The 22,456-nt window shown below is 44.7% G+C and overlaps 1 protein-coding gene across 1 annotated transcript in view; it reads left to right on the top strand.

Moving 5' to 3' along the window:
• The window catches only part of CUL5 (cullin 5), a 787,955-nt gene extending 768,201 nt beyond the window's left edge, over positions 1-19,754 (top strand). Inside the window, exon 19 of the mRNA XM_086935237.1 lies at positions 16,592-19,754. Coding sequence (XP_086791363.1) covers positions 16,592-16,786 — 195 coding nt within the window. The 3' untranslated portion in view covers positions 16,787-19,754. The remainder of the gene's footprint in view (positions 1-16,591) is intronic.
• The last annotated feature ends 2,702 nt before the right edge of the window (positions 19,755-22,456 follow it).

The raw sequence follows: 22,456 nt of genomic DNA, 5'->3' as shown, positions 1-22,456 counted from the left end.
AAGGCGGTCCTCTTGGTGGTCCTGATGAGTTGGTGGTGTCCGCGGGTGGCGCTCTTGTGGGCTGTGTAGCTGTTTGGTGGTCTGTTGTGGAGCTATTTCTTCTCCAGCTTCCGACAGGTGCGCCTGGAGATCCGGAGGTCTTCGGTGAACCAGGCGGCTTTCTTGATGTTGTGGTTGTTTGTGGAGGTCTTGAGAGGGGCAAGGGTGTTGACGCAGTCGTTGATCCACTGTTTGAGGTTGGTCGCGGAGGTGTCTGGGTCGGTGGGTGGTCTCAAGGCGAGGGTGGTAGTCAGTTGGTTCTTGGTGATCTTGCCCCAGAAGCGGCGAGGCAGCTGTTGGGTGCGCTGGTGTGTGGTGGGTTTCCTGAAGGTGAAGTGGACGCATCTATGGTCGGTCCAGTGGGGCTCGGTGGTGTGGTTGAAGGAGACGTGGGGGCTGGTGGAGAAGATGGGGTTCAGCATGCGTCTGGCGGCGTGGGTGGGGGCCGTCACGAGTTGTTTGAGTCCAAGGTTGGCGATCATGGTGGTGGAGTTGGCGTTGTTGTTGTTCTCGAGGTGTAAGTTCAGGTCCCCGAGGAGGATGTACTTTGTGGAGGCGAGGGCGTGGGTGCTAACGAGGTCGGTGATGGTGTCGCTGAACTGTGGTCGTGGTCCTGGTGGTCTGTAGACGAGTGTTCCTCTGAGGGTGGTGTTGGGGTCAGTGTGGATATGGAAGTGCATGTGCTCGGCGGTGATGAGGGTGTCGTCAGTGTTGGTCGAGACTCTGAGGGTGTCCTTGTGGATGATGGCGATTCCCCCTCCCTCTCCGTTGGTGTGGTCTCTGCGGGAGACCTTGTAGCCATGTGGGATGGCTATGGCGATGTCTGGTGCTGAGGTGGCGTTTAGCCAGGTCTCCGTCAGGAAGGCGTCGACGGGGCGGTGGAGTCTAGGAGGTCCCAGAGTTCGATGGCGTGTTTGCGAGTGGAGCGGGTGTTGAGGAGGATGCATCTGAGGTGGTTGGGTTGGTGGTTTGGTCGGTTGAATGCTGGTGAATCTGCAGTTCCGGCAGGCGAAGGGCCCTTGGGTGCGCTTCGGGGTGGCTCGGTAGCAGGGGTGGTCTCGTTCGGTGTTGAGTGCGTGGAGGGTGCTGGAGTCGTAGTGTAGTCTGGAGTTGCGGGGGCGTGGGGTCCAGGGGTTCTGGAGCTGGGCGCGGTCCAGGCGCGGACGGGCGCAGACAGGCATGACTTTGGCGCGGTCTCTGCGCGGCCTCCATAAGAGGAGAAGTGGGAGGGAGGAGCAGATGGGGCGGCCAATGGGTGAGGGCACGGGGTACAGAAAGGAAAAAGGGGCGGGCCACGTGGAGCAGCGGCGTAGAGCGGGGGTGCACAGAGGGCAGGGGCGCACGAGGAGCGCCTAAGAACCCACAAATCACAAAGACAATAATAATATACAGGAGAGCAATAACAAAATCACAGTGGGGGAAACCGGAATGCAAAGAAAAACCTGGGGCACACCAGTGGTGGAACCCTGGTCAGCACTCGGGACCCAGAGGGGTCGAACGGCGTGGGATGTGACCTGGGGTCAGGTCACACTCCCCTGCGGCGCGCGGCCTCCATAAAAGTCCAAGTGGGAGGGAGGAGCAGCTGGGAGGCGGGAGCGGGGTGGCCAATGGGCGAGGGCACAGTGTACAGAAAGGAAAAAGGGGGCGGGCCACGGGGAGCAGCAGCGTAGAGCGGGGAGGCACAGAGGGCAGGGGCGCACGAGGAGCGCCTAAGAACCCACAAATCACAAAGACAATAATAATATACAGGAGAGCAATAACAAAATCACAGTGGGGGAAACCGGAATGCAAAGAAAAACCTGGGGCACACCAGTGGCGGAACCCTCGTCAGCACTCGGGACCCAGAGGGGTCGAGCGGCGTGGGGAGTGACCTGGGGCCCACACCTAATAACCTTACTGTAAAGGATTGCTTTAGGTCCTGGTTTTTCATCTCCACCACCGAATATCCCTCGGGAGGGGAGGAGGAGGAGTACCGCAGGGCCACTCCCATATTTTCCATGGCTTCCTTGTAAGCTCGAGAACCAAACGCAGGGCCACAGTTCGAATGTAACGTTCCAACTGCTTATGTCTCGATAAAGACTTGCAAGTCCTTTATAACAGTTCGGGCGTCAGCCGAGCGCTGATGCCAAACCCATAGAAATCTAGAGCATAAATCCACTGCCACAAAGATGTACTTGGAGGCCCCGTCTGAATTTAATGGGCCGCAGTGATCCAAATCGACACATTCGAGAGGTCTGTCTGAAATGAGTAATGGTGTTTGTGGTGGCCGTGCTATGGTAGAACCTTTCATCTGCTGACAGATGTCGCACTCCAAGATTTAAGCCTTGGTTTGTTTAGACAAACTTGGCCACCAGAATCGCCACTTCAGTTGCGAGATTGTTGAGGTGACTCCTGTGTGTGCAGAGCCCAGACCTTTGTGCGCAGCTAGTATTATACCTAATCTGCGAACTCTGTTTGGTATAACTCTATCCCCCACCTTTGGGAACAGCAGAACCGTTCTTTGAGGCGTTGACTGCTATCAATATGTCTCTGTTTATGGCAATGGCAGCAGTTGGCAATGTTGCCTTGGCTGCTTTATCAGCCAGTGAATTCCCTTCAACGTGTACGCCAACACGTTGGTGACTCAAGGTTGAATAACTTGAGCCTGTGGTAGGCCTGCTTTTAGCTCTGCCACTTGTTCCCATAACAGTTTATGTTTAATTGTGAAACCCTTGGAATCTCTAAACCCTTTCTGGCCCCAGTAATGAAGATATTCATTGTACGACTGCACACAGTAAAACGAATCGCACACTATCAGTGTGGGGAATTTCCGATACGTAAAATGTAATACCAATATCAGGGCTTTTAGCTCTACCAACTGTGCAGTATAATCTCCTAGAGATTGTGTAGTCGTGTTGCAGGAATGGAACTTGCCATCTCGCATTCGACCCTTCACTATAGCACATGCTATATTGCTGTTTACTTCCTACGGCAGGCTGAGCAGATCCATCATTGTAAAGGATGTATTCATATTTTTCTAGGGGCAAGATTTCATTCTGGAGAGGGTTTTCTTGTTCGTACTGCAAAAATGCTTGTGTTTTTAATGTAGGATCATATTTATAATTTACATATGTTACAGTGAGAGAATGAGCCCATTGTATCCATTGTGGATGCAGCGCTTTTGCATTTGGAATGTTCGGTTTGGTAACAGCTTCTAGAGTTCATACCGGCGTTACAATGATTATGCGTTTCACCTGTGCTAGTTCTCTCTCTCTCACTACAGCAGTCTGTACTGCAGTCTGTATTTTTTCTTTTGCTGCAAATCACATTTCATATGCAATTGGAACTTTCTCACTTTCATTGAATGTGAGAGAAGTATACCCAGATGAACCCAGGGCCACCCGGATCATCAAGTTAGTGAAATTCACACGGAATTCTCCTCTAATTTGTCGGGGGAGTGAGGGTCTTTTATACTAACGTGGTCACTCAGGGATTTTTCTAGAATCAATATGTTTTTTTTAAAAACACGGATGTTTTGAAAACAATCATAAATGTTTTAAAAACAATCACAAATGCTTTCTTAAACAAGTGTGATCATTCACAGCTGGCTGTTGGCCAAGGATTTAAAAATAGTGTTGACCCTTATACAGAATAAATCTGCTGTGCCTGGGGACATGTTTATGTACGTCCGGTACAGGGATTATGATCGAACACACAAAGCCTGGTGTTGAAGAGACAGGAACAAGCTACTAGGTAAAAGGTCACCTGTGTAGAATCTTTATTGTCGTGTGGATGGCACAATGTATGTAAAATGGAGTATACATGATGAACTATTCTAAAAGATATGACAAAGGTCTCTTTCAGCAGTAGGGCGAGCCTTGGTTAGATTGGTCTGCCCGAATGCGCAATGTCAGCATTTTTGCATGCTGAAGTTTCTAAAGAGGCCCTCGCTCTGAGACGCTTTTCAAATGGAGCTCAGACCTCCTGCATGCCTTTCGGCCCATACCATAGAGAGTCTAGTATTCTGAGCTTTGTGGCATGGTGTTCATCCAAACATATTGATCCTCTTTCTGCCCTTCTTTCTGAGGTACTGTTATTCATTCTTTCCCATACCCAGCAGGGCTCTGCTCTGGGCACTCTCAAGGGCTATCTTTCTGCCTTCTTGCGGTTTTCAAACGAACCCTCCCTTTGAAGCCCCCTATTGTAAATAGTTTTTTGAAGGGTCTTGTACATGTGTTGCCCCCTTCCCATTTCATCAAAATTTTCTTGTGGCGATTACATCGGCCAGAGGGTGAGTGAGCTGCAGGCTTCATCGTCCAAGCCTCCATTCCTCTCAATTTATCAAGACAAATGGTGCTGAAAATGGTAACACAATTTCATGTGAGCCAATCTGTCAACTTGCCCACTTTATATGGTCCACAACATGCCTCTAAGGTAAAGGAGCGACTCCACTGTCTGAACCCAAAAAGAGCATTGTCGTTCTACCTTGACTGCACAAGTGAGTTCCGGGTGGACAACCATCTCTTCGTGTTGTATGTTGGTGCATAGCAAGGTAGGCGGTGCAGAAACGGACCATCTCTCGATGGGTTATTCTCTGTATTAACCACATGGCTGCTGGGCGTTTCCCCCCCCCCCCTGTGCTGGAAAATGCCATTTTAGTGGCACCATGACGAGCTCAGCTCGTCATCAGCACACGACACCCGTGGGTGATGACGAGCTGAGCTCGTCATCAGCATCGAAAGGGTTAAGATCTGCTACGCACTGGCCAAGAAGCAGTCTCCTGAAGGCTTACGGCCTCATTCTACCAGAGCTAAAGCTGCGACCAGTCCCAGTCCCAGTCCTGGTCCTCTGCCAGGCAGGAACGTGGGCTTCCCTGAAAACGTTTACCAAGCATTATTGCATGGACAGTCCGGTCCACAGGTATTTTTTTTATTTATTTATTTAGATTTATATAGCACATTATCACCCAGGGGTCTCTAAGCGCTTGCCCAAACGTACTCACAGAATTTTCCTGCAGCAAAGCGACCTTACATCGATCCCCATGCCTCCCGTAAGAGCACCGTTTTAAGCATCTTCCTGAAGGGCAGGAGGCTTGGTTCTTTGCGCAAATGTATTGGCAAGTTGTTCCAGGCCACTGGAATCGTGTTTGAGAATGCACACCCACCCATGGTAGCAAGTCTGAAACGTGGGCGTGCCAAAAGGGTGGCATCAGTTGAGCGGAGCGCCCTACTGGGAATATAAGGAACCAGACGCGCTTTAATGTAACTTAACGCGTTACCATATAGGGCTTTGTGCGTGATACAGAGTCCTTTAAATATTACTCTTTGTCTGATTGGTAGCCAGTGTAATTTACGCAGTAGTGGTGTTGCATGTGTCCTCCTTGATTTTTTTAAATACCAGTCTAGCTGCGTCATTCATGACTGTTTGTAGTCTAGTCAATTGATGCTGGGGTAGGCCAGCGTACAGTGAGTTGCCATAGTCTAGGCTTGACAGAATCATGGCTGATACGGCGCGCCTCAATGTTGTTGGGGAGAAAAGATGAGAGATTTTCCGGAGGTGTCTTAAAACGCCTACACACGTTCCAACAACTGAAGACACTTGCTTCATCATAGTCAATTTGCCATCTATGTGGATACCCAGGCTTTTCACATCCGCTGCTGGTTCTGGAAACAGCCCTAATTCCTTCGGCCAGAAGAGCTCATTCCAAGGGCTACCAGAGATGGTAATTGGCAGCACCTCAGTTTTATCTGGATTTATCTTCAAGGAATTAGCGGACATCCAGTTGACTGTGTATTTCAAGATGTATGAGCATTTTGCCCGTTCGATCCTGCTAGACTTCCTAGTTTAAATTTGTTCACAGATTGTTTTGCTTGGTTATCTATTCAAAGGTATGGAATCTGCGGCTAGAAGTCTCTATCAGATGAACAAGTTACTTACCTTCAGTAATGCCTTACCTGGTCGAGACTATATATAGCTGCAGAATCCTAACAGAACCACCCATCATCCCCTCTCTGCGGACAGATCTCTAGGGTCAGGGCTGATCTCTTTTAGGGCCCTAGTTTGGACTCACCAGTGTTAGTGCTGTTCATGGCACCATGCTTGTGTTGTGGAAAATCGTGAAAAGTAACGGACATCAGCACGCCGAGATTGTGCCTATTTAGGTGACGCAGATGTCACTTCAGACGCAAATGACGACGCGCGGAGCCGACCAACGCCACCTACCGAAATGCAGGGGTGCAGCTCACAAAAAATCTTCTGGATCCTCTCTGGCGCCTGGGGAAATTCAATGGTAAGGAATCTGTGGCTAGATATAGTCTCTATTAGATAAGTCGCTACCAAGGGTAGGTAAATTGTTCACCAGGAATAAGAACTGCTGTGCTGCTGAAAGGACTGCTGCTTTGCTGGACTCTTGCCTTGCTGAGCTGCCCTGCTGCCTGCTGTTCTCTTGCCTGGGTGAGAAGGACGGACCTACATCACTTGAACCCAGAGTGACTACTAGGGCTTGCTGGCTTGCCTCCTGTTCTAAGTCTCAGGGACATCAAAGACTTCAACTCCTCCTGCTACTGCACATGGACTTTGTTTGGTGCAATTCTTGCCCTCCCAAGTAGTGCCAACCCAGTCCTCGGCCCTTCCAAGTGGGTATACAGTGCTGCTTCTACTAGAAACCATGCATCCTCAATTGGAAGTGGCACATTTTCGCCTTTACGTGAATCGGAACCAGCACATCCTTGTCATTGCATGGAGGAAACCTATGTGCATCCCTTTGAGATCAGCGCATCTCCTTCAGAATCAACGCATCGCCTACAACGGGAGCAGCAGCTGCGCATTGGATTCGAAATGAGCAAGTCACACTCGGAACCGACACATCGCTGCAGTTGTGCCGAGAAAATCGACACATCTCGTCTACTGCGTGGTACGACACCTATGCATTGCTTCGGCTGCACCTCGCATCTTCGTTGACGAGGCATTCCAGATCAAGATACTTTGGTTCAGCGGGACCAAGGAGGCCCCTGTATCCGACACGCGCGCTATCACGGCCTGCCTGAACTTTTGACTTTGTCCCGGTCCTGCGCAACATGCATATCCCATTAAATGGCTTATTGCTTAGAAACACTATTTTACCTTTATTCTTTAAAAATTCATATCTCGACTTCCATTTGTTGGGTTTTTGTATTTTTGGTCTTGTTTTATTTATACAATTCTCTATTTTTCGAACCTGGTGTGGAGTCTTTTTGTGGTGTTTTGACTGTGTTGCCGTTTGGAATGTTGCACAAATACTTTACACATTAAGTTAAACATGACTGCTTTGTGCCAAGATACCAGAGGGTGAGCACAGGATAATGTAGGGTGTGTTGTAACTTAAATAAATCAAAGAAGGGTGAATAGGGGAATTAGCGCTCACAGAATACACAGTGTATGATTATAAACATAAAATCATTGCAGTGCTCTACAGGAGGGATGTCATCCCACATTCCTTATTAGAACATAACAAGAACACTGACTCGGATCACATGCAATACTGTAAGTCCTCAAAGACAATACAACAGTTTTCAATGTATTCAGCCTAGACTTCCTCAGGGCTTATATCCAAAATATAGGTTCCATCTGCATAGATATTGTATCACATAAAACCAAGTATGATGATGCAGTATAATCAACTGCGGAGTCACCCCTCTCGAGTATGAGCTAGCGTCTCCTGTATAGTAAGGTGTCTACTGTCCAAAACGATGTATAAGCCCTGAGGAAGTCGAGGGTTATTGCACCCATAGATGAAACACGTGGTGGCTGGTTTGGCTGGTGTTCGAAGATTCACCGATTAAAGAAAAGACTGAATACATTGAAAACTGTCGTATTGACTTTGTGGACTTACAATATTGCATGTGCTCAGTGTTCTTGTTGTGTTGTAACTTAACCTGCGCAGGATTGTGGTTCCTGCTTGAACAATGTGCATACCTCTGCCAACCAGAAACCCAATTGCAAACACTTTTCAACCAACCTCTTTAATTCATTCATGGGCTTGAGTCTTTGTCAATCATGATTGGGCTTAGCCCAGTGGAGTATCTCTCACCTAATAGTGTTGGCTGTTTAGGTGTTTCAGTATGTCTCCAAACTAGTGCTTACATTGAGCTGAGGGTCTCTTTTACTGCTACAGGCCTCAATCTTGGCTCTTCAATGTTAGTTCACCTTTGCGTCTGCTCTGCTTGCTTCTTACCTCACCTATGTGTTGCTATTAGCTCAACACCTTATGTCTTTCTGTATGTCATGCGCCTTGTTGTCCCGACCTGTGTCGCTCCTCATTCCTCTGTGTTGGTCCTTATGGCTTCCTCCATTTTCTAGTTTTTCACTCGTTGCCATACCCTCCTGTCGGCCTTCTCTCCCCTGTCCTCTCTTTGGTCTTTATGCCCTGCCTGATCTCCCAGTCTCACAGCGACATGCATAGAACTGCAAGTGAGCCTCTGCTTCTGGCAATGCTTGTCCTTATAAACAAAATGTGTTCTGTATTGAAGGTTTCCTTGCCTTCATTAGTCTTCTTTTTTTATATGTGAAACAAAGGTTGTTTGGCAAGGTGTCTTCATTTTAGATTCTTTCTATATAATAGAAATTGTAGAAAGACTTTGAAGACTCCTGTGCTATCTGAAATTCATTTCACATAGAAACGAAAAAAGGATTTTAATGAAGGCAAAGGAGTTTACAATACAGACCACCTTTCATTTCTTAGATGCGTCTGACTTTAATGTACTAAGGCTGTGTTCCCATCTGTTAGTACATTATAGACTTATTTGCTTTGCCAGTGCTTGTTCACTTTGTGTAAGTGTTGTAAAGGTTGATTGTATGTATCGTCTTGTACAGCTGCATGTTATGCAGAACCATAGAGCGCCCTATCACCCTATCGCTGTTCTTCACGCAAAAATCATAAACTGCTACTCTTACAGCCTTTTTTACCCAAGATATTCATACTCCATTCTCTGTAGTATTATCATGCAATCTCCCTCTGCCTTTTCTCAAGCCTCACACATAGTTGCACCTATCTCATGTTCCTTCACACTTTACTCCATGTCACTCCTCTTTTCCATTTTGTATCTCCCATCATTTGCAGCTTTTGTTTTATCCTTGTCCTCCATTTCTTGCTTTTTACTTTTAAATGTATACTTTTTTTTAATCTGGGAAGGTCCCGGAATTCTGGGGACGGGAAGGAAGATGGCGGGCTGATCCCGTTCTGGTGAGCACACGCCTGAGTCTGCTCCTGTAATACCGCCTCACACACCCAGTATCTGAGCCGGCTCGGCCACCACTCATGGCACTGAATTCACTTACTGGCAGAATCTGGTGGTAAGCTGAAGGGCTCTTGATCTGGATGGAGTGGCAGGTGTTTGGCTCGACGAAGACCGTCTGCTGCAGGCTTTGGCATGGTGGTTGACCTGTGTCTGCCGTCGCTGCTCTCTCACTGACCGGGGTCGGAGAAAATTAAAAAGCCTGTTGTGGCTCCTTCAGGTGTGAATGCTCAGCACGGCGGTCGAAGGGGCCGGGTCACACGAGCCTCTGCATCCGCTCCCACTGAACTATCGGTAACAGAGGAAAGAGCAGCAGATGGAGAAACGAGGGGCACCAGCATGCAATGCAGAAAGCTTCCAGCTCACGGGTTGGACAAACCATCCTTAAGGTACTACAATCCGGCAGTGAGAGAGGTCTTCTGTATGCCGACAACTTGGAAATGGACATGGCTTCAATGGTGGATGTACTACTTTATGATGTGCATGGGGTAAATGGGTCTGCAGGATCAGAGTCTTGCTCTTCACCTCAATGGACAACGCCGGCTGGGGGATATCTTTTACGAGGTACTTATTCAAATTTACAGTTGTGTGGTAAGTCAGAATGAGAATGTCTTAATCCCTCTAATGGGGTCTTTACTGTTAGTGAAAGACTGCAATTCACCTGTTCTGGCTGTGGCTGAGCCCGGTAAGTGGCTAGGCTCTCTAGACCGAGTTGAGGGGGATTGATTGAGAACATTGCAGGATCCAGTAGGAGTGGCTAGAGTGGACATAGGTCCAGTGGACCTACAGATATGCATTGAAGGCATAGAAGGTTTGGGGTCTGGTGAGATAATTATCTGTCTTAATGTGAGTAGTACCTGCGGAATACAGTGTCATATTGAAGACTTGGAGCTGGGCTCAGAGGCAGCAACTGGGGTCACAGTTGGACCAAAGTTTTTGCAAGAACTTCTTAAAGGAATATCTCAGGGCACCCCACCTCGAGAGGATACAATTGCAAAGAAAGCAGTGTCCCCTGAGAAGAGGCAATCAAAAGCAAAGATTGGGACGGTCTGATATGGCCTTAGGAAATCTCAGGATGCTCGCTGCTCTGATTCCAATACTATCACTAAACGCTCAAAGGAGGGTCTAAGGATAGTCCCCTACGTAAGTGGGTTACTTCCAAGGGAGAGGGTAAGGCCTTGATCTCAAGGTTATCTAAAAGTGGTCAGACTCTCCAGTCTCACTCGCAGTTATTAGGGGGAGGATACATAAACAGTTACAGACACTAGCTCTAATACTAGCGTTACTTTGAGCTCTGCACTTGGATATGGGATGGATGGTCCTTTAGATTCCTCAAGCAGATCTTCTTTCCGGGGGACCCCTCCTGTCACTTCAGGAGTGGGTAGGGCTGAACAGACTGGCCAGAATGACTTATTGGGCGGTAGGAGCCTTCACTATCAGCAATCCTTCAGTTTTTACAGATTCAACAAGCCGAGGCATTGGAGCATTATGCCCAAGTTGAAGAGGATAACATGGTAAAGCAACAGGCGCAGACAGAGGTAACTAGTAAGAGGGCCAACCTAACACTTGATGTGGCAGAGCTTCAACAACGAGTGGCAGGGGTGGATGAGGTCGGCTCAGCAACAGTAAAAGCAATCTAGGAGCAGGAACATCAACTCACATTTGTCCAAAGTTGAGGACCTGGAGAATAGAAAATGCCAGAATTATCGTAGACTATTTGGCATACCAGAAGGAAAAGGAGGTAATGATCCCCAGGCCTACACTGTAAGTGTACTTCAGAAAGACATGGACTCTCAAATTCAGCGAGCTCATAGACGTCCCATGTTTGCTAAGCAAGCAGCATACTCTAAGCATGCGCACCCTTGTCCTATTCTCAGCTTTGTTGGTAATTTTCTTCTGAGGCGGGCGATTTATTTAAAATTTTGCCCGGCATCTCCTTTAACAGTCGATTCTATGTCCATCTTTGTTTGATCTGACTTATGCAAGACCAGAATGGAGAGCCACTGAAAGATGCGCCATCTTATCGATCCATTAAAAGCTGCAGGGGCACAAGTCTTCATACAGGAACCGTCACTGCTCAAGGTCATCAAGGACAGACAGCTGCAGTTCTTTCATACTGAATTGGAGGTCTCTCAAGCTCTTAGCCAGTGATCACAAGGGTCTTCACATACTTCCTCATAGCCTTATATTTAAATGTCTATTCGGGGAATACATTTGTGTTAATAAGTTATTTGAATTATTAGTTTCAAAGCTGGGGAGGTAATTCACTAAATTCTTAGTATAAATGTGGTGTTGTTGAGGGTAGGTGGGGTGGTCTTAGATAGCGATCAGTGAGCTGTCAAAACAGCTGACGGCACAGGGGGTGGATGATTCCCTTTTCTAGGCACAGGGTGGGAAGGGTGGGGTCAGGGCGTTTAAGGGGTTTTGTGGCGGGTGGTAGTGCTTACTGGTATGTTAGTCACACAGTAAGAGGTGAGGGGTGTGGGTAGTTTTAAGAGTCAAAGTCTGGAAATGGCACTTGATATATAATACACGAAAGGAGGGAAGGTGACAGTGTGAGACGGTAGTTAGGTTGCAATGTTTGAAATCTGGATTAAAACGGTGACTAGTTTAAAATGTATGTACTGGAATGTGGCAGGGTTAAATCAAGCTACGAATCCGCAGTTGATACGAGAGGAACTGGCCTCTTGCAAGCCGCGTATTGTAGGTATAACTAAAACTCATCTGGCATTTAAAGATCTGCAGGTCTTGAAACAATTGGGCTATGGATCGGTTATTTGTACATCCCAAACAGTATACAGGGAGTTGCCGCAATGAAAGCTACGAAGCTGGCAGTCAACATTCTTAGAACTACCTCAGATAGCAGGGGCAGGTGGGCAGCACAGCTTGTGATTAATGGGCAGACATATACTATCTGTGCGGTGTCTGGCCCCAACTTGGATGCTCCTGTAGTTTTTGACTATTTAAATCTGGATTTGCTGGATTGGTCTGTAGACCTTATTTTAATGGGGTATTTTAACTGCTTAGTGGATTATTGCATCAACACTACTAACCATCAAGCTAATATTAGGATGGTTAAAACTCGCTCATCTATCTTGGAAATAATGAGATTGCATTGTTTAGTTGACGCATGGAGAACTCTGTTTCCTCTGGTACCAGGCTATACTTATCACTCCTCCCCTCATAGACCGTATTCTCGAATAGATATGATATTGGTGCAAGGACAGTTGTTGGGAGGGGCATCTATCGAGATCTGCCCAAAGATCAGTTCAGATCATAACCCCATTGTGTTTACTATGCAGCCAATGCCAGTAGAGAGAGGGGGCTGACGCCCATTTTCATTCCCTCGTTAGCTTCTTGCCAATATAGAGTATAAGGGATATATGAAGCACTTACTTGTAGAATACATTCAAAACAATAAATTCACTGCATCAGTCGCAACTGTCTGGGATTGCATAAGGCATATATTTGGGGGGTGACGCTTTGGTTTATTCTGACTCAGAACAGACGTTAGCCGAATGAAGGGGCTCAATGTCGACAGGATTGCTTGGATTTAGAAATAAAACATGCTTGGGCGATCCTTTTAAAGGATCCACAAGAGCAGTCTCTATATTTAATGTTAATTGAGAGGCGCCAAATGCTTAGTAGGGGACTAATCGAGAAGGTGGCCTCCAGTTATCAGAAAAACAGGGCTTTTCAGTATGAATACGGTTAAAAAATGGGTCACCTACTGGCTCATCAGATCTCTGATAGAAGTGCAAACAATGTCATATATCGGATTATTGGGGATGATGATGTTGTACACACCTACCCTCAATCGGTAGTGGAACAATTTGCCCTGTTTTATCAAAGGGTGTATGATAAGCCAGACAGTAACAATCACCAGACTGCGGTTAGGTACCTACAGGAAAGTGGTATGCCTCGAAAAGATAAGCCTCAGGGAGGTCGAGGCAGCTATAAGTGCTTTACCCTAGGGGAAGGCAGCCGGTGAAGATGCAATACCTGTGGAATATTATAAGGTATTTATAGTTATTCTAGTACCAGTGTTTCTTGATTTGGTTACGGCTATAAGTAATGGAGACACTGCTCTGTCATCATGGGGACTATTGTGTTTTTTCTTTAAAAAGATAAACCACCCGAGAATAGGAGCTCTTATCGACCAATTTCCTGGATAAATGCAGACCCCTAGGTCTTCTCTAAAATCCTAGCTTTGCGTCTTACCCCAGTCATGCATAATTTGGTTTCAGAACAGCATCACAGCTTTATCCCTGGCAGAGATTCTCCGGCGCATATCAACACCGCAATTGCGGCATTTGATTTTGCTGGTAAAACTAAGGACAACATTGGCATGATAATGCTGGATGCAGAGAAGGCCTTTGACCGGGTTACTTGGGGAAACGCTCTGGCTGAACAAGGATGTATGTGGTTTAGGTTGTCAGTTTTTAACACTGGTACAGACGTTTTATAAGAACCCAGTCACTAAGGTTTTGACAGGCAGCTACTCCTCCTCTTCCTTTCCAATAAGTAGGGTCACACGTCAAGGGTATACACTCTCTCCCTTGCTGTTTGCCCTCTATATTGAACCCTATCTAAGGCACCTCATTCTGAACAACGTTATACAGTCTGTCAGGTAAATGGTATTGAGCTCAAAATAATGGCATATGCTGATGATGTAGCAGATTTTTGCTAGCAATCTGAAGGTTGCTGTCAATCTTATATTTACGGAGGCAGAGCAATTTGGTGCCGTCTCCGGTTATAAACTAAATCTTTCTAAGAAGCAGGTTATCTTGAATTTTAATATCTTCTTTTTACGATAGGCGTGGCAGATACAGCTTTATATCTTGGCATAGGTTTGTGTAGTCATGCGGAATAGATCATTGCACTTAATTAGAACCTCTTTTGAAAATAGTAATTGCGAAACTGCGACAATGGCATAAGCCTCCTCTGAATATTTTAGGTCGATATAACATTGTTAAAATTAATATATTGCCCAAGTTCCTTTACCTTATTCCATTCAATACCATTACGAGTTCCCGATTACGCCTCGACGGAGCAGTAAGTAGTTTTATATGGGGTTATAGGAAGCCTAGGTGTGCTATCTGCTTCTTGAAGCTACCCTATATGCAGATGGGATTCAAGTTACCGGATTTTAAGTTATATATCTGGGCATCATTCACTGGTCTCATTCGAAGCTTATTGGTTGAAAGTAAAGCTGGGCTGATTTCACTCTGGTATCAATTAGCATTAGGTTCGAGCCTTAGATATTTTCTGCATAAGTTGTTGGACCGCAGCTACTTTAAGAGGGTTAGGTTTAAGATAATCAGAGACATAGTTCGGACTTGGCATGAAATATGCACAAAATAATTTTTACCATCAGTTCATTCGCTTATCCAACTTTGGGGCAAACCTATATATTTCCTAACATATTTCATGATAATGTTGGACAGCTTTGGGGTCAACTGGGCATAGTTAACCTGGGGCATTTGCATGACAGTCGTTGGTTCCGGACATTTGCTGCATTGCAGGATGCATATGGGCCCCCACAGCGTTCATTTTTTAAATACCTGCAGGTGAAGGATTATATCGTAAATAGGTTTGATTTCACTAATGATGAAGAGACATCCAAACTTCTCACCTGCTTTTTCAAACTTGATCGGGAAGCAATTACAGTCAGCATAAGTATGATATATCAGAAGCACATAGCTTATGCCCTGGATGATAGCATGCAACTTGCCTTAACCCCTTCCATGCTCATGACGAGCTCAGCTCGTCATGAGGCACAGTTGAGCTGTGCTGATGACGAGCTGAGCTCGTCATGAATAGAGTCAAAGTTCAATTTCCAGCACAGGGGAAAAATAACCACAGCAGCGATGTTAAAGAGGAGTCAGTAGCTGGCAACTGTAGTTACGGCTGCCGAGATGCAAGACGCACTAGTAATTTTAGATCAGTCAATTAACTCGGTTAGTGTTAAATTACAGCAATTTAAGACAATTTGCCTGCTATATTACATACCAGATCGTATTTCGAAATGGGGGGGGCGGCTGAGACTTCAGAGCGTTCATACTGCCCCAAGTGTAGACTTTATGCGGCTGATATAGTACACATATTTGCTGACTGTCCCAAGGTTAAAGGATATTAGGATAGTCTATTTCAATTGATTTCAGCACGTGGGGCTCAAAATTAATTTGAGCTATAAGGAAATTATGCTGGGCTATAAACCCGGGTTGACCCCCAGCCTCAGCTCACTAATTGTGATTATAATAGTTAGTGCTCATCTATGTGTTGCCATGGTATGGACAGATCTCAACACGACCCAAGGTATCGGAATTTAGGGCACTGTTGCGCCAAATTTGAGTGTGAAATTGCAGTTGCTAAAGTAATGGGTCCTCGATCAACCCAAAAAAGTTGAAAAGATATGGTCACACTAGCCTTGGTCATAGCCACTTATTTTTTTTGTTTTGTATGCTTATGCTGCCTCATTTTGGGATGTTCCAGTGTGTCTACAGTCTCTTTTCTCCCCTTCTTTATTCTATCTTTTTGTCTTGTTCTATTCTGTTTCTGCACGTGGTTATATTGAGTGTTCTGATTCTCTGTAAAAAAAAAAAAAGATCTGGGACAGTCCTTGGAGACAATTCCTCTTTTCCAATTCCTTCTCCTCATCCACTCCAAAAGTTTAAAGGCCACCCACTACCTATTCTACTGTACACCCCGAGGCCAACTCTGAATATAAAATGTCATATCAATTCTTAAATGCTTGATGACAATTTTATTTACCTGCCTATATGTTGGTTTTGTGATTAATGAGGCTTTTATTTTTGTACACGTAGGGTTGATACCAGCAAGGTTTGTTTTTAACCTGATAATTCCAAATTGTGATACGCACAGTGCATATTGTAATGATTTTAAGTAACAAAAGCAATAAAAAAATGTATATGAATATTATGAGCCGAGAGATAATTAGCAGGTCCTAAATTTAAACAATATGTGCTTAAGGTTTTAACTTCTAGAAAGGCATGTTATTCATCCCCCAATACTCAATGACATATTATGCACATTAATGGTATCTAGCGGCAAACTTGTAATTTACAAATATTTTGAAGAAGCAGTGTTCTGCACAGTATGAGCGGAAACACTTTTGCCACTCCTCGCCTTCAAAGGGAGCAGCATTTGACACTATAACCATCATCATCAACCAGCATTATAGTTTGTATTTATTTTGTACTAAAAATGTGCCATTTTACTCTAAACCTCCTGTATTTTGTTCAGCATGATCCTGCGTAATAATCTGTTTTCTATTTTAGGAGGCTATTATCCAAATAATGAAAATGCGGAAGAAAATTACTAATGCTCAGCTTCAAACTGAACTTGTAGAAATATTGAAAAATATGTTTTTGCCACAAAAGAAAATGATAAAAGAACAAATCGAATGGCTTATAGAACACAAATATATCAAAAGAGATGAGTCTGATATCAACACCTTCATATACATGGCATAATTCTCAGTGAGGATTGCAGGGCAGATGTTTCATACAGACATGATGTGCTTTGAGCAGGCAACTACAAACATTTGGGCTAAAGGACATATGCTGGCTCTTTCATTGCACAAATGACAATCCTGCCTTATCATACCAGACGTTATTTTGCCAATTGAGATAGCATGACGGCGTTCCCTTCATGTTGCACTCTTTTAACAGCATGCTGTTTTGTGAGAAATTTGTTTTCATGAAGAGCTTGTTGTGAGCTTTTTAAGTAGATTTGAATTGCACCAACCAAGAAGATTACAGTTGTCTTTTTAGTTCATCAATACCCTACAGGAGAAAAATAAAAACAGATCTTCAAATATTCATGCACTGAGGAACTGCTATCATTTTGTTAAAGAAAAATAATCAATTGGAACTTGAAGTAGCACTTTCACTTTGGATTCCTCTTCAGCAATTCTGTATGTGTAATATAAGAGACGTTGATTTTTCTCAACACAGATGTGATCCTTGTTGCGGTAATAAACCAGTTGGCTCAAGCAGTGCTCCGATATAATGATTTTAATGGTAACAAAATGTTGTGAAATATTTTCGGTTTGTGAATGTTGGTTTAGCTTACATGGAAGATTACTGTTTTATATTGTTTTGATGTACATAGACATACAGTATGGATTTGCCTTATCCTATTCCATCCATATTAGGCCAGATTGGACAATTCTAAAAAGAAATCCATTGGAATCAAGAAAGCATTGTGAAACATGGCTTTCTGTCTGCAAAAATGGTCAAAAGTGATATTTTTTACAGGAAACAGTTGAATAGTGAAATGATATGTATTTACTTGTACATTCTCTATTTGTATTCCAAATGTTTGGGGTTAAAATGGCTTTAGAAAAGTGTCTTAATGTATTAAAAGATGAGTTGTTACACAACTCATGTTAATTTATATTGTAACATGGTGTTTATCCCTTTTAATAAACTCCTCAGCAGTAAATTTGCATTACATTACTAGATCTAAAAAGTCACTTATGCTTTAGTACGAGATCTCCAAACCGCCGACAGAAAAAAGTTTATCTTTAAAGAATATCATATTTACCGAGAGTGTGTTCAGCAAAAGATAGCCTTATGCTCTTTGTTATTGATTCAAACTATGTACGAAATTTAGCATAATGGGGCTTTGTTTTTAGCTAGCAACATTGACAGCAAAATAGAATACAAAGTACACTATGTTGCATATCTAAAAGTCCAATTCTGCAATGTGCTTAAATGTTCAGAAAGACTGCCAATCCCGGCCTACTCTTGAGCCAACCGGAAAATGCAAATGGTAAAATGAAGAGGTTTCTTCTTACAATGCAAATAATTTCTAGTGTTCGTTTTCAGCTTGAAAACCTATAAATCTCTTCAAATGTGTGGATTCATTTTTTTTACTTTTTGTTAGTCACTATACTGAAGGGGACAGTAGTAGATATGGTGGTCAAAGACACTAAAGTAACATCAAGCTGAATGAACTTTCCCTAACCTTTTCTTCGTAACAGTTTGCTCCAATTATTTTGTAGAGCTTATTAGATTTTCGGTGATATTGTAGGGTATAATTGGACTAAGGTAGCTATGCCAGGCTTATGAGGCAATTGAAGGTATTTACTTGCAGATCTTGTTCTCGTTATGTTTCAACACAGACTGTCATCGTTTTGTGGACTATGAACAGTTGTTTTCTTTGTTTCCACGTGTGTGTGTGTGTAAGCAGCCTTTAAGACAGTAATTTATATGTGTTTGTATTACCGTACTAATCCAGGAACAAGATGACTGCTGCATTTCACAGCTCATCTTAAGTAAATTATGTTTGTACATACGTTGTGACATTCACCTTCAGTTGTTTGAGGTTCACCAATATTGTTTTTTTAGTCTCGTTCCATCTGGTTTACTTTACCAATGTACACAGCTTCTTCGCATCAGAAAGTATGTTACAACAATCATTTAAAATGGTGCGAGCTAAGCTAAATCTTAAAAAATATATTTTTTTAGAAAATGTCAAAAAAACTTTTATTGCTCAGTATTTAGCTTTGAAATTTTGCCTCCAAAGACCAAGCTAGAAGGGAGCTGTATAGTTTAAAAAAAGTATTTTGAATTAAAATCTCACATTATACTGCTGCTGGGAATCGGTTATAAGATCATATTCACAGTTAGATGGAAGTGAAGGGAAAAGGTAGCACTGTTTTTAATGTTTGTATCAGAAACGAAATTGAGAACCCTTATTCTGTCCTCCCTTCCACAGCATTAATTTGGTGTGCTTCTCACAAGGAAACTGTGCCTTTGGCAGCAAATGGAATGGTATCTTTTGTGAATATAGCATTAGCCTCGAAGGATCTATGTTCAAATCCTTCAGTCTTCCATTTTCCCTTAACCATGTTAACTTTGCTATAATTTATTCACATGTTTTCAACATGTTCTCAGTATATTTTTAGTTCATATATTAAAAATGAAGTGGCTATCAGCTTTGTTTTGTCCTCACATTTTTAAAGTGTATTATAAAATATAAATGTGTTTAGACAAGATATATTTTATATTGTTTGAATTTGGATTTATTTGTCCCTTCTGGTGCATCTTTTAACAGTACAATTGGGCTTAAGAATGTAGTTTTACTGGAAGGTTTCTGATGAGAACTATGTTCTATATAAATAATAGTCCTGGCTCTGATGCTATCTCTTTGTACATTAGCCCTTGGTCATATTTGTGAAATAAACAGTAGTACATATAAATATATATATATTTCTAGGTTGTAATCTTCTCTGTGTTATGGAATTTGCAAATTTACAGCTTTGAATGTGTGACACTACAGAGTCAAATGAATAACCCTGTACAGTTGGGAATGGTAACAGTTTGTGTACAGCAGTCCAGCTGAACTGTTTTGATGTACTGCTTAATTTTGGAGGTTTTTTTAAGTTGTATAATTTATTTTCTTGCAAAATAAAAATTCAATATAAGAACTGTCCATCTTATCCAAAACATTTTCATGTCTATCCTATGTTATGAAAACTTTACATTTGTGCTCTTGATGTGGCACAGATTCAAAGAAAGCACACCATTCATTTTACTATAGATTTACTTATTTGCTTATGACCTTTAAAGCAATATTTCATTATTGATTCTCACTCTTAGCAATCCCTTCTAACCTACCACAAACTGTTTTAGACAAACATACAAGTAAAGAAATATCTGCTAGAGATCTCTATTCATATCAATCACTCACTCAGGGGTTTGTAAAGCGCGCTACTCACCCTTGAGGGTCTTAAGGCGCGGGGGTAAGCAGCTCCATTCAGTCAAAGAGCCAAGTGTCTTCCTGAACGTGTTCAGGGAGGGGTCGCGTCTGATGTCGATTGGGAGCTCGTTCCAGGTCTTGGCCACGATGTAGGAGAAGTTTCTTCCACCTGTTCTGGCTCTGTGAATACGTGGGGTTTCAGCGAGGGCGAGGTCAGCGGATCGGAGGTTTCTTTCGGGTTAGTGGAAGGAGATTCTCTTGTTGAGGTATTGGGGTACTGTGTTGTGGGGGCATTTGTAGGCGTGGGTCAGTATTTTGAAAGTTATTCTCTTGTCAACGGGGAGCCACTGGAGGTTCCGCAGGTGTTGGATGATGTGCTTGTGTCGAGGGATGCCGAGAACAAGTCTGGCTGCGGTATTCTGAATGGTCTGGAGTTTGCGGAGCAGAGACTTGTTGAAGTCCAGTCTTCTAGTTATGAGTGCGTGGGTGACAGTCTTCCTTGATTCAGGGGGGGGGGTCCATTAGAAGGTCTTTCGGAGGATGCAGAGGGTGTTGAAGTAGCTGGAGGTGACCGCGTTGATCTGCAAGGTCATGGAGAGGTAGGAGTCGAGTACTATGCTGAGGTTTTGGCCGTGGTCTGTGGGGGTGGAAGGGCTGCAGAGGGCGGTGGGCCACCAGGTGTTGTCCCATGCAGAGGGGGTGGGTCAGAGGAAAAGGACCTCTGTCTTTTCCGAGTTGAGCTTCAGACAGCGGCTGCTCATCCAGGATGCGACATCCTTCATTCCTTGCTGGAAATTGAGTCTTGTGATGATGGGGTCCTTGGTAAGGGAGAGGATGAGCTGGGTGTCTTCAGCATAGGATATTATGCTGAGTCCATGCTGTGAGACAATGGCGGTGAGGGGGGGGGGGGGGGGGGGAGATGTAGGTGTTGAAGAGCTTGGGGCTGAGCGATGAACCTTGTGTTACTCTACAGTTGATTTCCGTGGGTTCAGAGAGGAAGGGTGACAGTCTAATTCTTTTGGTTCTGCCGGTGAGGAAGAAGCAGATCCAGTCAAGGGCTGTTCCCAGTATGCCGGCGGTGAGCGTGCGGTGTCGAACGCTGCAGAGAGGTCGTGTCGGTTCAGGGCCGCGGTGTGGCCTTGGTCGAGGAAGTTACGGATGTCGTCTGTGGGGGCGAGTAGAGTGGTCTCTGTGCTATGGTTGCTGCAGAATCGGGATTGGGAGGGGTCAAGGATGGCGTTTTCTTTGTTGAATTCCGTTAGTTGGGCGTTGACGGTATTCTAGGGTTACTTTGGCCGCGAAGTGGAGGGAGATGGGCCAGTAGTTCTTGAGGTCCATGGGATCTGCTGAGGACTTCTTGAGCAGGGGTCTGACTTTTGCCCATTTCCAGTCGTCGGGAAAGATGCCAGTCTCGAAGGTGGTGTTGATGGTGCATCGTAGTTCCGGAGCGATGATGGTGGAGGCTCTTTGGAAGATGTGCGAGGTGCAGGGATCCTTGGGGGCTCCTGAGTGTATGCCTTTCATGGTCGAGGAGATGTTTTCGGGGGTGACTGGGGTCCAGCAGGAGATGGTGGGCTGGCTGGCATTGCTGGAGTAGAAAGCAGTTTTTGAGTCAGGTGTCTGGTCGTTGAAGTTGTCATAGAGGCCATTGATTTTCAGATGGAAGTAGGAGCTGAGTTTGTTGTAGAGGTCCTGGGATGGGGTGAAGTCCATGGTTTCGCTGGGGGGCTTGCTGAATTCCTGGATGACGCTGAAGAGTTCCTTGGAGTTGCTAGAGTTGGCGAGGATCTTCTTCTAGATGAAGGTCCTTTTGGAAGATCTAATTCGTTGGTGGTATTCCGTCATGGCGTTCTTGTAGGTGGTGCGATCTTCTAATGTTTTGCTGTTTCTCCAGTTCTTCTCGAGACGTCTGCTAGTGCATGTAGATTCTTGGAGGTCGTGGTGAACCAGGTGGCCTTCCTGGGGCGCTGTCTGTTGGGGTTACGTAGGGGTGCAAGCTTCTCTGCGCAGTTAGAGATCCAGCTGTGGAGATTCTTTTCCTGTGAGGTTGGCATAAGTCAAGGTAGTGAGGGCATCGTGGTTGAGGGCGTAGTTGAGCTGCTCCTCAGTGACTTTGCTCCAGTTTTTTCGTTGAGGTCGGGGTGCAGGTTTGGGCAGCGTGGGTTTGTTGACAAGGAAGTGTGCGCAGTGGTGGTCTGTCCATGGGGATTGCGTGGTGTGGCTGAAGCGGATGTTGTTCCCACATGTAAAGATGGGGTCGAGGATGTGTCCTGCCTTGTGGGTAGGCGTGGTGACGAGTTGCTTCAGTCCAATGTTGGTGAGGTTGTCCAGTAGTGTGGTGGGGTTGGGGTAGCTGGTGTTGTCGTGGAAGTTCAGGTCTCCGATGAGTATGTAGTCCATGGAGGCGATGGCACGGGGTGCAATGAGGTCAATGA

The sequence above is a fragment of the Lissotriton vulgaris genome, chromosome 8 (genome assembly GCF_964263255.1).
Source record: "Lissotriton vulgaris chromosome 8, aLisVul1.2, whole genome shotgun sequence".
In the NCBI taxonomy this organism is placed as follows: Eukaryota; Metazoa; Chordata; class Amphibia; order Caudata; family Salamandridae; genus Lissotriton; species Lissotriton vulgaris.
The sequence above is the reverse complement of the archived record's forward strand: the minus strand, read 5'-3'. Positions and strand labels throughout refer to the sequence as shown.